The sequence below is a fragment of the Argiope bruennichi genome, chromosome 6 (assembly GCF_947563725.1).
Source record: "Argiope bruennichi chromosome 6, qqArgBrue1.1, whole genome shotgun sequence".
NCBI classification, from domain to species: domain Eukaryota; kingdom Metazoa; phylum Arthropoda; class Arachnida; order Araneae; family Araneidae; genus Argiope; species Argiope bruennichi.
Window position 1 is genome coordinate 101,283,529 of NC_079156.1, and position 15,991 is coordinate 101,299,519.

The 15,991-nt window shown below is 31.2% G+C and overlaps 1 protein-coding gene across 1 annotated transcript in view; it reads left to right on the forward strand.

The window, feature by feature from the left end:
- LOC129971871 (putative inorganic phosphate cotransporter) overlaps nt 1-15,991 on the forward strand; it is a 42,482-nt gene that overhangs the window by 15,497 nt on the left and 10,994 nt on the right. The window contains exons 5-8 of the mRNA XM_056085849.1: nt 142-325; nt 4,299-4,429; nt 8,195-8,344; nt 14,945-15,077. Coding sequence (XP_055941824.1) covers nt 142-325; nt 4,299-4,429; nt 8,195-8,344; nt 14,945-15,077 — 598 coding nt within the window. The remainder of the gene's footprint in view (nt 1-141; nt 326-4,298; nt 4,430-8,194; nt 8,345-14,944; nt 15,078-15,991) is intronic.

The window sequence follows — 15,991 nt, forward strand, 5'->3', positions numbered from 1 at the left end:
TTGAAATTGACATAAATTTTTATAAGCAATCTTAAAGTTTTAATAGAATGTGTCAAGTAATCTGCTTTTCAATAAGTGTTTCGAATAATCTTATCAATCAATAAATATAATTATTAATAAAATTTTTAATTATTTTCACAGGGCCTTTTGATGGCTCCATATTCGATTATTGCTTCCAACTGGTTCCCCAGTGTAGAAAGAGGTCTATTCAATTCCTTAATTTTGGCCGGTATCGCTGTAGGAGCCCTGATAAGTGCGTTTTCCGCTGGAACTTTGTGCGCATCATCAATTCTTGGAGGATGGCCGTCTGTATATTATATATACGGTAAATTATTATAATTTTGGCAATTAAAATATTAAAATTGAAAATTTTACTTCAGTTTTTTTATTTATAATATTTCAAAAAAATTGAAATAAGGTTTTTCTGAAATCAAACCGTTTAAATTTCTTGTGACAAATAAATGACAAAAATTCTTTTTTTCTTCAATTATTTTCGTGTCACAAAAGATAACCTTGAAGAAAACTATTAATAATGTCCATATAAATATTTAATTTTTTGTAACAAATAAATGACAAAAAAAAAATCATTTTTTCTTTTAATTATTTTTGTGTCATAAAAGATAGCCTTAAAAAAACTATTTATTATAGACTTAGAAATATTTAATTATATGTTTAACTATATGAAAAATATTTATTTTTTCCTTCAGTTATTCTTGTGTCACAAAAGATAACCTTGAAGAAAACCATTTGTAATATGCATAGAAATATTTAATTTCTTGTGAAAAATAAATATTTAATTTCTTGTGACAAATAAATATTTAATTTCTTGTGACAAATAAATGAGAAAAAAATCATCTTTTCCTTCCATTATTCTTGTGTCACAAAAGATAATCTTGAAAAACACTATTTATAACATATATATAAATATTTAATTTCTTGTGACAAATAAATGACAAATATTTATTTTTTCCTTCAATTATTCTTGCATCACAAAAGATAACCTTGAAAAAGCTATTTGCAATATACATATAAATGTTTAATTTCTTGTGACAAATAAATAACACAAATTTCATTTTTCCTACAACTATTCTTGTGTCATAAAGGACAACCTTGAAAAAACTATTTATAATATACATATAAGTTTTTAATTTTTTTTGTGAAAAATAAATATTTAATTTCTTGTGACAAATAAATGAAAAAAAATCCTTTTTTCCCTCCATTATTCTTATGTCACAAAAGATAATCTTGGAAAAATTAAGAATTATTAAGTTAATTAATTAAGTACAAAAAGTGGAATGGGATCAGGAAATAAGAGAATATTTTAGAATGTTTTGATATGGGCTAAATTAAACTGGAAATTAATTAAGTTTAAATTAGATTTTAAAATATCATTACATATATATAAATAATGTTATTCTTTGTGAAAAATAAATACTTAATTTCTGGTGACAAATAAATGACAAGAATACATTTTTCCTTTAATTATTTTTGTGCCACAAGAGATAACCTTGAAGAAAACTATTTATAATATACATATAAATTACAAACTCCTAAATTCTTTTTGAAACGTATTTAGTTTTAGAATGCGAACTGGAAAAAATATGAAATATATTCTCAGTCTGAAGGACGAAAGCTAGAAAGAAATTTCAGCATCAACAATGTTCAGCATTCAAAGTTTCTTACAACTCGAATTTTAAAGAAGAAAGATGGAATTCCTTTTTCTTTCTATTCTAACAATTTGAAAATTAGGAATTTGGTTTCTCTTCTCATCAAGTTTTCAAGTCCTTTTTTTATTTACTTTCATTGACATTTTTTTCCCAAAGACCGTGGCGAAAAGAATATATAGTTTAGAATATTATATCTGGTAACTTCTTTAATTCAGATGTGATTTGAAGATTCATCGTCCAATAAATCATTTTTCTCCTCATCTAGCATTCATTCACTCACTTGCTGTTGTCACCTCAGATTCATTCACTCTTGCGCTTTGCTTGATTATCCTCATAAGGACATTTTTTGCCAAAGACCGTGGCAAAAGGATTATGTTCTTTTGAATATTATATCTCATAGCGTCCATCATCTTTTACGTCAGATGCTAATTGTGGACTCTTCTTCTAAACTATTTGAGTTAACAACAATTAATAATCGTCCATTGTGTTGTTTTCATCAGTGCTTTATATATGTCCTCTAGCATTTCTTGTTTCTTTCCACCAGGATTTTTTTTTCAAAGACCCTGGCAAAAGGATTATGTTCATTTGAATATTATATCTCATATCGTTCATCATCTTTTAAGTCAGATGCCAATTGTGGACTCTTCTTCTAAACAATTTGAGTTTACAACTATCAAGCATTCGTCCACTGGATTGTTTCCACTACTGATTCATTCTCCCTTGAGCTTTGCTTGTTTATCCTCATAAGGAGTTTTTTTTGCCAATGCCCGTGGCAAGAGGAATATGTGATTTTGAATATTGTATCTGCTAGCTTCCATCATCTTTTAAGTCAGATGCAATTTGTGGAGCCATCTTCTAAACTATTTGAGTTATCAACAATTAATAATTGTCCTCTGCATTGTTTTCATCAGTGATTTATGTCTGTCCTCTAGCTTTTCTTGTTTTTTTCCACCAGAACTGTTTTTTTTTCAAACATCGTGGCAAGAGCAATAAGTTCTTTTGAATATTATGTCTGCTATCGTCTTTTAAGTCAGATGCAGTTTGAGAATTCATCGTCCAATTATTCATTTTGCCATCAACTAACATTCATTTGTCCACTTCGTCCACTGCGATGCCATCATTGATTCATATCTGTCAGCTATTTTTTTTTTTTTTTTTTTTTTACAATTTTATTTTACCCAAGATAAAGGCAAGGGGAATATTTTGTTTCCAATATTATATCTGATAGCGTCTTTTAAGTTAAATGCAGTTTGCGGATACATCGTCCAAGCATTCATTTTGTCTTCAACTGTAATTCATTCGTTCATTGTGTCGTTGAAATTCGGGGATTCATATCTGTCATCTAACTTTTTTTGCTTGTCTTATTTGATTTTTTTTATCAAAGATGGAGGCAAGAAGATTATTTTGATTTCAACATTACGTTTGAAAGCGTCTTTCAATTCAGATGTAATTTGTGGAATCATCGTCCAATCATTCATTTTGTCAATATCACTCATTTGTGGCGAATTTGCGATGGAACGGGGATAGAACCTGGGACTTTGTGGTTCGATGACCAGTAACATGACCAGACGAACGATATGACTATTGAATGGTGATATATTAGCTGTTGATTCTAATGCGCCTGTACCCATTTGAGAGCGCAAAGCGTTATGGCGAGCGTGTGTCGTTGCTGATGCTGTTGCTGCGTCGAGTCTGACAACTTTGGGTTGCTGAGGGTAGATGGCGCTACAACCGCTGTACGAAGGTTGAAGGTTCATCGTCCGAGGTCACCAATGTGGCTGATTGTGATGAGCGATGATAGACCCTGTTACATTGTGGTTCGCAGCCGAATAACATGGCCACAATGCAAAAGCAATCGCTCGGGTAGCGTAGCTGTTAACTGGTTTATAAGCTTTCACCACACATTCATCGCTGTGTTATTGTTACCAGTGTTGCATTGCCTATCTAGCCTCTTCTCACATACACGCAAATAAAGTTTAATCTCGCTTTATGGCATGTACATAATGAAGTTTTTAAAACTCAGTAAAAGTTTCTAGTTGTCCGCCATTTCTTCGTTTTCATTGGATTTTTTACATTCTTTGACTGCATCTTGCTCCTGTGTTTTTAAACAACAAATGCCTAGAAATTGCCATCCACTGCACTTTCACTGCAGGATTCAGTTAAAAATACATTAGGCATATAACCCGTATAGCATATCCCATTGCACAATATTGTAAAATTTTGTGAAATATTACATGATATTAATCAATATTCAATCAATATGTCATGCTATATTGTACAATATTCGTGTGCTACTATGGAACTTATTTCCTTTAGAAATAAACATAATGTATAAAAGTGCATTTTTTTAAATTTTATCGCTATAGCCACACATACAAGAGTTTAGTTTTTTCTGCTTATTCTCAAATGTGAAGAATATTGAATATTGCAGTTTCTAACAGCTCATATTAATTAAATTTGTTTTATAACTTTAATAAATAAATAAAATTTTAGATTAGTTTTTTCATAAATAATGTTAAATAAATAAATAATGTTTATAACTCATAAATAATGTTTTCTTATAAATAATTATCGTTCTTTATTATGCAATTATCGTTTATGTGCAATTTTCTCATTATTTTTCTCACTCAGGTAGCATAGGATTAGTACAATGCTTTTGCGTTCAACAATTTTTGTATGAGTCTCCCAAGATTCATCCTAAGATTACAGAAGAGGAGAAGAGCTATATTTTACATTACCAGGAGGCTGATTTAAATAAAAAAGTGAGTAAAATAGGAGACAGTTTCGTAATTATAGATAACATACAAAGCTATATAGTATTACCGATAAAGCTTGAAAAACAATAGAAATTAGTTATATATTATACAAGGTGCGTTTAATAAGTTAATAAATCTTAATTATAATTAAGATTTATTTTCGTGGCATGAACACTTAAGAGGAAAAGGGAAATATAAAAAAGGTAATTAATTTCTTGAAACGTGCAGTGCTGTATATAAACATATATAAATTACTATTACAGAGCCTTCTATTTTAACTCGACAAGTTACCGGCAACTGGTTCACCGGGCCGCGTTCACATTCTACGTGGCTTGAGATAAATGGAGGACTCAGTACTTATTAAGAAGTGTGAAAATATGTATTATAACAGTGAGCTTTGGTATAAAAACTTTGTCTTCTGGTACTGGTGGGTAAAGAAATGAGTTCATAGAACTCTGGCCTATCCGGCTTTTTTGTTATCCGGTCTACCCGTCCGCCGGAAAATCGGGAGTGTACTGTATTTGATTCAAAATAACGTTATGCTTTTGAATATGACACATGCACAAATTTCGATGTATATATTACAGTGTCTATAAAATGTATTAAAAAATGTATTAAAAGTATTCATTTTCACACAGAAATATTCACGAAAAAATGACAATATCCTGCAGATAAGTATAATTATGAAAAATAATTTATATCTGTAAGAATGACAGACATCAGCAAAAACACATTAAAAAGAATGAATTCGTTTTTTTTTTCGTTTGTTGTTGTTTCTTATGGCACTTTCCATAAACAAGCCAGCTGTTCGAAGACAGCCGATTTAAGTCTGAGGGGGAGCGCCTCTTGTTTCTATAGTAGCGCCATCTAGGGCTAAGAGAACGACTCAGCTGCACACACGTCACAACCCTTTTTACGGGGGGGACTTCATTCACGCATTTCATTCACTCAACCACAGATCGTAATTTAGACCTGAATCAGAGAACGATCACGCCTGATCCAGTACCCCCAGTGGTATTACTCTCGACATGGAGGACTTTAAGACCACGACAGATTTAACGCGCTTCAGCTACCAAGCGCTCGGGGAATCTTCGGCCGGCGGGGTTCGAACTCGCAACCTAACGCTCTACCAACCAGGCTATCCCGGCTTTTTGTCGTTTTTATAATGGAAACAGAAGGCGAAATCTAACTTTCTAATAAACGAAACTGTTCATATCGTTTTGTTAACTTAAGAAATTGTAATACTTCCACAATGTTGTTCGATATTCTGAATGTCTATTGTGAGGATATCGAAAAAATGAGTAATTTGTGCTAATAGAGTTGTCAATTCAAGAAGACAACGATGTTTTAACTTGCTTTCATGTTAAAGTCACTATTCACATTTATAGAGTAGAAATAATACCATTTTCATTTGTATCTGCTTTATAAACATTTTGCAAAACTGTACTTCTTTAAAAAGATATCTCTCATGACTGACCTGAAGTTAAATAAAATTCTTACAATATTTACCAAATTTTAGTTTCATTATTTGTATTTTCCAGTAAAGATTTAAGAATCAATAAAATCTTCAGATTTTATTTCATTCTTTAAAACTGTATTGAGATTTTCTACATATTCTACAGCATTTTTATCCAATTATGATATAGTTTTTACACCTTTTCAGATATAATATTTAGTTTTGGCTTAATTTATGATACTTATTTCAAAATTCGCTACTAATTTTAAACTAAAAAATTAAAACCCTCTTCAAAATCCTCTATAACATCAATGCATATAATGATGTGTTCTGGCATGTGCATTAATTTACTGAATTTTTAATTTAAAATTTGTAATCAGGTAAAAGCATTAAGCAATTTAAAATGCAAAAATGTCTTTGAAAAGTTCAGTATCTCCAACGCTTTTTATATTATTATAAAAATAACTATAAATATGTCAAATAGATCATCTAATTAGGAAGTTAAGTAAACTCTTACGCTTAAAGGATGTTTTTGACAAATTTAAAGTTTTGTATATGAAGAAAATAACGCCCTCCTAATGAACTTCATTTTATTCTTTTGGAAAAAAAAACTTTTGTCATTAAAATGAAGAAAATGCTTTACCTCTTTTACAAAAAATTAATTTCACTTTTAAATTTCCTTTTAATTAATTAATAAAAAAACTATCTGATATGGATTCAAATTGAAGCAGAGAATATGAAGAATAAACTGTTTTTTATCTTCATGTATCGTCAGAAACAATAAATGGTGTGAAGAAAATAACCCCTCCCAATAGACTTCTACATTTCACTTTACTCTTTTGGAAAAATTTCTAGACATTAAAAAAGAGATAATACTTTACCTCTTTTATTACAAATTAATTTCACTTTTAAATTTCCTTTTAATTAATTAATAAAAAAACTATCTGTTATGGATTCAAATTGAAGCAGAGAATATGAAGAATAAACTTTTTTTTATGTTCATGTATCGCCAGAAACAATAAATGGTGTGAAGAAAATAACCCCTCCCAATAGACTTCTACATTTCACTTTACTCTTTTGGAAAAATTTCTAGTCATTAAAAAAAAAGATAATACTTTACCTCTTTTATTACAAATTAATTTCACTTTTAAATTTCCTTTTAATTAATTAATAAAAAAACTATCTGATATGGATTCAAATTGAAGCAGAGAATATGAAGAATAAACTTTTTTTTATGTTCATGTATCGTCAGAAACAATAAATGGTGTGAAGAAAATAACCCCTCCCAATAGACTTCTACATTTCACTTTACTCTTTTGGAAAAATTTCTAGTCATTAAAAAAAAGATAATACTTTACCTCTTTTATTACAAATTAATTTCACTTTTAAATTTCTTTTTATTTCATTAATTAAAGAAAGACATCTAATATATATTTAAATTGAAAAAGGGAATATGAAAAGTAACTTATGTTCATATGTCATCATGCCTGATTTATACTCGGCCAGTTATAAGACGGCCAGTATGTAGCGCATGCGTAGAAAGGAATTGATTTATGTTTACCACAATTTTTTAAGATAGGTTCAGGTATTCCATGCTTGGCTATAAATTGCTGCTTTGGTGTCTCTGAGTTTATTTTCACAGAATTGATCAATATTGTTTTCTTAAAATGATAGATATTTACAAAAAGAAAATATTTATTAAAAAAATTGTCAACATACTTAAATTTAGAAAAAAATATAGAAAAGAAATGGCAAACGAAATAAAAAAAAAACACATCCATTTCGCATCAGAAAGAACAAAGAGCAAAAAATGTCGGAATTAATCTATGATAAGTAATCAATTTTTTCATGCCAAAAAACCCGCCAAATTCCACAAACGCATGCGCAGTAAAAAAAAAAAAAAAAAAATGCAGTGGCATGTTGTTGTCGCGTCGGAAAAATTACTTGCCAGGGACCGAACAGCATTTTTCAGAATTTCTTGGCATGCGCTACCTACTGGCCGACTTATAACTGGCCCAGTGTAAACCCGGCATCAGAATAACGAGAAAAATCTTACAGTTGGTATCCAAATCCAAAAAATAGATGTTGATTTAGATAGAAATAAAGAAAACTACATAAAAAACATTGACCAAATTTTTTATCGTCACAGTACCTTGAAACCATATCAATAAAATAAATACTCATTGATCGCCATATCGATAAACTTTACGCCAGAAATCTCTCTGATACTGTGGAATTTTGTGGGTTTCTTTTTAATAAGAATAGTAAAAGAAAATATATTATATAAATGTATTTTATTTTAATTTGAAATTTAGAGGCCTCCAACGCCTTGGAAAGATATCACAAGATCAATACCTGTTTATGCGATGACTTACGCTATGTTTGGAGCTTACTGGGCTGCAACACATTTACTTACCATACATCCAATATTTCTTACAACTATGTTGCATTTTTCCTTGGAAGAAGTAAGTTACGTGCATTTTAATCAACCAAAATTATCAAACTGTATACAAAATATAAAAAATTATGTGTTTGTGTTCATGATGTCTTTTGTATGGAGATTTGTAGTAAAAAACAATTAAATTTTTATACGCCCCCTTTGAGCAAAAGTGTCAATTAGTAAAAAGTTTCTCTTATATTCATTTATGCACAAACAGTTTTTTTATGTTTATATCTAAAAAAAAAAAAAAAAAAACTCACGGTGTATGCTTTTTAAAAATTTAGGCGAACTAATCATAAGTTTAGATAAAAATATTTATTTCAGAAATCCAAATTTGATGAAAAGAGGAAAAATGATCGCATGTATCATCCGTTTATCATGACTACAAAGAAATTTGTTAATGAAGCAAAATGTTTTGTACAATGACTTTTTATTTTAACTTTGATTGATCGACAACTGCAATTTCAATTTTATATGAAATTGGAGAAAAACTGGAGAAATTGAACATTTAAGATATCTAACAGAAGTTTTGAAATGCCGAGTGCAACAAAAAAAATATTCGCTCGCATTTGTGAGCTTTCTAAATAAATGTCACGTTATTAACAAGGAGTGCCCGGATATGCCGACAATTTTGGCTGAATGTAATCGTAATACTGGCCTTGCTGCGGAAGAATACAGATATGTTTTCCGAATTCCTGGCTTCTTTCTAGGAAGTGTGTTTATAGAAAGAAAACTACAGGATCCTTACTCTTCCGTAGAACAGCGGCAGTATCAGATGTTATGCATGTGATGCAAAAATTCGCATTTTGCAAGAATATAAAAAAATCAACCAGAGAGTTCATACAAGTATACAAAGAGTCAATCCAAAACTCAACATTCTTAGAAAACAGAGTAGAGAATATTATGATGTTCCTGACTTCGAAGCCGAATTCCTTGCTTCTTTCTAGGAAATGTGTTTATAGAAAGAAAACTACAGGATTTTTACTCTTCCGCAGAGGAACGGAAGGATGAGATATTATGCATGAGATGCAAAAACCGGCATTTTGCAAGTATACAAATGTCTTTTCCGAATTCCTTGCTTCCTTCTAGGAAGTGGGTTTGTATAACGAAAACTACAGGAGCCTTATTCTTCCGCAGTGGAGCGGAATGATGAGGTATTATGCATGTGATGCAAAAACTGACATTTTGCAAGAATATAAAGAATTAACCAGACAGTTCATGCAAGCATACAAAAAGAATATTAATCAATCCAAAACTCAACATTCTTAACATTTAAGAATGTTGTCAATTATATGAATCCATATAAATATGTTATCTTATTATATCAATCCAAAACTCAACATTCTTAGAAAACAGAGTAGAGAATATTATGATGTTCCTGACTTCGAAGCCGAATTCCTTGCTTCTTTCTAGGAAATGTGTTTATAGAAAGAAAACTACAGGATTTTTACTCTTCCGCAGAGGAACGGAAGGATGAGATATTATGCATGAGATGCAAAAACCGGCATTTTGCAAGTATACAAATGTCTTTTCCGAATTCCTTGCTTCCTTCTAGGAAGTGGGTTTGTATAACGAAAACTACAGGAGCCTTATTCTTCCGCAGTGGAGCGGAATGATGAGGTATTATGCATGTGATGCAAAAACTGACATTTTGCAAGAATATAAAGAATTAACCAGACAGTTCATGCAAGCATACAAAAAGAATATTAATCAATCCAAAACTCAACATTCTTAACATTTAAGAATGTTGTCAATTATATGAATCCATATAAATATGTTATCTTATTATATCAATCCAAAACTCAACATTCTTAAGAAACAGACTAGAGAATATTATGATGTTCCTGACTTCGAAGCCGAATTCCTTGCTTCTTTCTAGGAAATGTGTTTATAGAAAGAAAACTACAGGATTTTTACTCTTCCGCAGAGGAACGGAAGGATGAGATATTATGCATGAGATGCAAAAACCGGCATTTTGCAAGTATACAAATGTCTTTTCCGAATTCCTTGCTTCCTTCTAGGAAGTGGGTTTGTATAACGAAAACTACAGGAGCCTTATTCTTCCGCAGTGGAGCGGAATGATGAGGTATTATGCATGTGATGCAAAAACTGACATTTTGCAAGAATATAAAGAATTAACCAGACAGTTCATGCAAGCATACAAAAAGAATATTAATCAATCCAAAACTCAACATTCTTAACATTTAAGAATGTTGTCAATTATATGAATCCATATAAATATGTTATCTTATTATATCAATCCAAAACTCAACATTCTTAGAAAACAGAGTAGAGAATATTATGATGTTCCTGACTTCGAAGCCGAATTCCTTGCTTCTTTCTAGGAAATGTGTTTATAGAAAGAAAACTACAGGATTTTTACTCTTCCGCAGAGGAACGGAAGGATGAGATATTATGCATGAGATGCAAAAACCGGCATTTTGCAAGTATACAAATGTCTTTTCCGAATTCCTTGCTTCCTTCTAGGAAGTGGGTTTGTATAACGAAAACTACAGGAGCCTTATTCTTCCGCAGTGGAGCGGAATGATGAGGTATTATGCATGTGATGCAAAAACTGACATTTTGCAAGAATATAAAGAATTAACCAGACAGTTCATGCAAGCATACAAAAAGAATATTAATCAATCCAAAACTCAACATTCTTAACATTTAAGAATGTTGTCAATTATATGAATCCATATAAATATGTTATCTTATTATATCAATCCAAAACTCAACATTCTTAAGAAACAGAGTAGAGAATATTATGATGTTCCTGACTTCGAAGCCGAATTCCTTGCTTCTTTCTAGGAAATGTGTTTATAGAAAGAAAACTACAGGATTTTTACTCTTCCGCAGAGGAACGGAAGGATGAGATATTATGCATGAGATGCAAAAACCGGCATTTTGCAAGTATACAAATGTCTTTTCCGAATTCCTTGCTTCCTTCTAGGAAGTGGGTTTGTATAACGAAAACTACAGGAGCCTTATTCTTCCGCAGTGGAGCGGAATGATGAGGTATTATGCATGTGATGCAAAAACTGACATTTTGCAAGAATATAAAGAATTAACCAGACAGTTCATGCAAGCATACAAAAAGAATATTAATCAATCCAAAACTCAACATTCTTAACATTTAAGAATGTTGTCAATTATATGAATCCATATAAATATGTTATCTTATTATATCAATCCAAAACTCAACATTCTTAAGAAACAGAGTAGAGAATATTATGATGTTCCTGACTTCGAAGCCGAATTCCTTGCTTCTTTCTAGGAAATGTGTTTATAGAAAGAAAACTACAGGATTTTTACTCTTCCGCAGAGGAACGGAAGGATGAGATATTATGCATGAGATGCAAAAACCGGCATTTTGCAAGTATACAAATGTCTTTTCCGAATTCCTTGCTTCCTTCTAGGAAGTGGGTTTGTATAACGAAAACTACAGGAGCCTTATTCTTCCGCAGTGGAGCGGAATGATGAGGTATTATGCATGTGATGCAAAAACTGACATTTTGCAAGAATATAAAGAATTAACCAGACAGTTCATGCAAGCATACAAAAAGAATATTAATCAATCCAAAACTCAACATTCTTAACATTTAAGAATGTTGTCAATTATATGAATCCATATAAATATGTTATCTTATTATATCAATCCAAAACTCAACATTCTTAAGAAACAGAGTAGAGAATATTATGATGTTTCTGACATCGAAGCTAAATTCTTGGCGTCCTTCTAAGAAATGTGTTTATAGAACGAAAACTACAGGATTTTTACTCTTCCGCAGAGGAGCGGAAAGATGAGATATTATGTATGATATGCAAAAACCGGCATTTTGCAAGTATACAAATGTCTTTTCCGAATTCCGTACCTTCTTCTAGGAAGAACAAAAGGGCCGCGGTGGCCTGGTGGTAAGGTCTCGGCTTCGGAACCGCAGAGTTTCAGGTTCGAGACCTGATTCCACCGAATAACAGTTGTGTAAAGGGGTCTGTTACACGCTAAATCCGTCCTGACCAAACGCCCTGCCGCTGGTGTGGTGTGGAAAGGGGGTGCCAGCTCAGGTGTCGTCCTCGTCATCTGACCGCGGTTCAAAATTACGAGGTCCGCCCCCAAATAGCCCTAGTGTTGCTTCAAACGGGACGTTAATATAACTAAACTAAACTAAACTTATAGAACAAAAACAACAGGAACCTTACTCTTCCGACGCGGAGCGGAATGACGAGGTATTATGCATGTGATGCAAAAACCGACATTGTCCAAGTATACAAATGTCTTTTCCGAATTCCGTACCTTCTTTTAGGAAGTGTGTTTATAGAACAAAAACAACAGGATCCTTACTCTTCCGAAGAGGAGCGGAAGGATGAGGTATTATGCAAAAACCGACATTTTAGAAGTAAGCAATTAGATTGTTCATGCAAGTACGCAAAAAATCAATAAAAAATCAACATTCTTAAAAGACAGCATAGATAATATTATAATGTAATAAATGGCATCCATGGAATACTCGTGCAGTCCATGGATCAATATAATAGTTACATGGAGGAAATGCATAATGGATGTCTAGAATTTTAAAATTGGGCCCTTATTCAGGTAAAAACAAGTACAATTTTTCTGAGAAAAACAGTTTGGACAGTTGTATATCGCTTTAATCGAAACAAAACCATTAATCTTCAAGTGTATTGGTTTTTTCCTCAGCGATGCCTTTCGGAAATATGCGATACCTCTTTTATAAAATTTAGAAAAAAGTTTTTTCTTTTTGTTTTAATATTTTCAATTTCATTGCCTTGTAAACTTTTTCCTAAATTTCGACATTTTTAATGCATAACGCTTAAAAGGAGTTAGTTTATGGAATGAAATTCAAAACGTTTTCAGTCTTTCATAAAATATTTAATCACATGATTTAATTTCATTGCAGAAAATTAAAGAAGACAGATTTTACAAATTATTTCAACCATTTATTTGAAGAATCAGAATTTATATTATCGGAAAGGCAATGTGCAAATTCGAAATATACCGGTTGGGCAAAAAGTCCGTAAAAACTTTACAAATTTCTAAAACACGTAACATTAAGCAAAATAAAAAACGGTTTGCAGATGTAGAATCGATAAATCATGGGATTTTTTTTAGGTAAGGAAAAAAAATTAATTCAAAAAACAGCCGATAGGTGGCTTTTCGCACGTAAGTGAAAGAAAAGAGACGCAAAAAACAAAATTAATATTATCAAACCATTAATTATAGCAATAACACATTACAGATATGTCACAAATACAGCAACGACAGAGTGCAGCATGTCCTGCTGTATGCATGATAGCTATCGGCGTATTGCTTCTTTCAATTCCAACAGATTAGATGGACTTAGGATCGATACACCCGGGATTTTAAATTTCCCCATTGCCAAAAGTCTGCTGGTGTCAGATCTGGGGCCCTAGGAGGCAATGGAAACTTTTCATCTGCCAGCTTCCCGTATACTGCTAGTTCCTGCAGCCAATTCTGATACTATTGTTTCCATTTCGGCTGCAACGCGTACCGAGCGCGTTAGACCTCTTCGTTTGGACCTTGCATGATCCTCCAACGATCCAGTTTCCTAAATCGCTGAATAAGCTTTATGAGGCTTTTCACTGTTAAAGGTCCTTTCCCACATTTCTTGACATTTTTCTGAAGTCGGAATTTACGCAGTGCAACAATTACTGGTCCCGGTTCAGGTAAAGCAGCTTCAACGAAGCTTTATCTTTTCCACATAGCATCCTCCTTTACTTACATAGCATGCATGCAATGGAGAATTGATTCTGGATCAAGAGCATAAATATGTATAATCGCCTGTCTCATTTGCATTTTTTCAACTAAGTCGTTCATAACAGTGCCACCTTTCGGCTGATTTTTTATTAAAAATTTTTTCCGACCTAAAAACAATCCGTGATTTATCGATTGTTAAATCTGCGAACCGTTTTTTATTTTGCTTAATTTTACAGGCTATATAAATTTTTAAAGTTTTTACGGAGTTTTTTCCCACCCGGTACTATTCAGACATTGAGTTTTTAATGGCTCGAGACTCAATTCCTTGAGAAAAAAACATATAAAAATGTAACAAAAGGTATCATAAGATTGTTTAAAATAACAAGGATATATACTTCTATACAATAAAATGATAAGGACTTCATGACAAGGCTTTAATGTGTGACACAATTTAATGCATTAAATTCATTTTGTTAAAAAATCCTGTACATCATGTTACACATAAAAATAATCAAATTAATACGTAACGTTTTATTTCTTAGTTTGCCATGTTTTAATAATTTTCAATAAAATTCTTTGTTTCGATTGGGCAAAAGCAATTTTATTAGAATCAAAATGATTAGATTGAATGAAATGGATTGTTTGGATAATTATATCTCAAAATCTATGCCAAAAACGAAATAATTAAACAAATTATTGTTATACAGATTTTAAAGTAGTTCTTTTTTCATTTCGATTGATAAGATCTTTACATTAAGAATTACATATATCAGATGATAGCATATGTTTTTCAAACTTCTGTGATGAAAACGTGCTTAAATTAGTTAGAATAAAGAAAAGAAATTGTTTTAACTTTTTATATTTTGATTTTATTTATTTATTCGACAGAATGGATTTCTCGTTTCTCTGACTTTTGTAATTCAAATTATTCTCTCGTTTGGCACAAGTTTTGTATCTAATTGGCTGAATAGACACAATCTTGTTGGAGTGGATAAGCTTCGAAAAGGGATCAACTTCCTAGGTAACTATAACCGGCATTTTTTAATTTTAAAATTACAGCTTTATTTAAGCATTTCTATATTTAATAATGCGAACATATATTATGCGTAATTAATGGTGTGCATCTTTATTTTTGAAAAATGAAATTGAACATTAACTGGCGATAAATATCAATTGAATAGGTGTTAATTTGTTATTAAAAAGTCCACATATATATATATATATATATATATATATATGTGTGTGTGTGTGTGTGTGTGTGTGTGTGTGTGTGTGTGTGTGTGTGTGTGTGTACGTGTGCGTGTGTGTATTGATCATTATACATTCAGGCATTTCCTTTGTAAACAATGAAAAAGATTATTTGCAGATTAATGATTTGTTTTATTGTTTATCTTTTAATAATAATACACTGAGCTATAATTTTATTGTATAATATTATATTACTGTAATACGTAACTAAAACTTTTCTAATTTTTCTCATTTAACATAAATTATTATTTTCCTTAATTACTGATGGCTTTACTCGGGTTTTTTTCCTCTCTCTTATCAAATATTACTCGAATTATCATAAGCTTACTAATTTATTTATAGTTTCAGCTAAAATGACTAGATGGCGACACAATACGATATTATAGTCCAATCATAATAGTGATGGAATATGAATATATTTATTTAGTTTCCGTTTAGATACATTACCAGATAAACTTCCTGGATACGAATTGCTTTGGGTAATTTCTGAAGATTTAAGGGCGCCAAACTATTGCACCTATCCATAGAAAGAAATCTGAACTACTCATAAAAAAATAATAATTTACACGGTTGATAAATTAATGACATACTTTTATTGATATTATTTATTAAACACATATTTTTCTAAAGTTTCTTTATTAATTTTATGTCTAATTTTGAGAATATATGTTTTTTCTTTAATTTTGC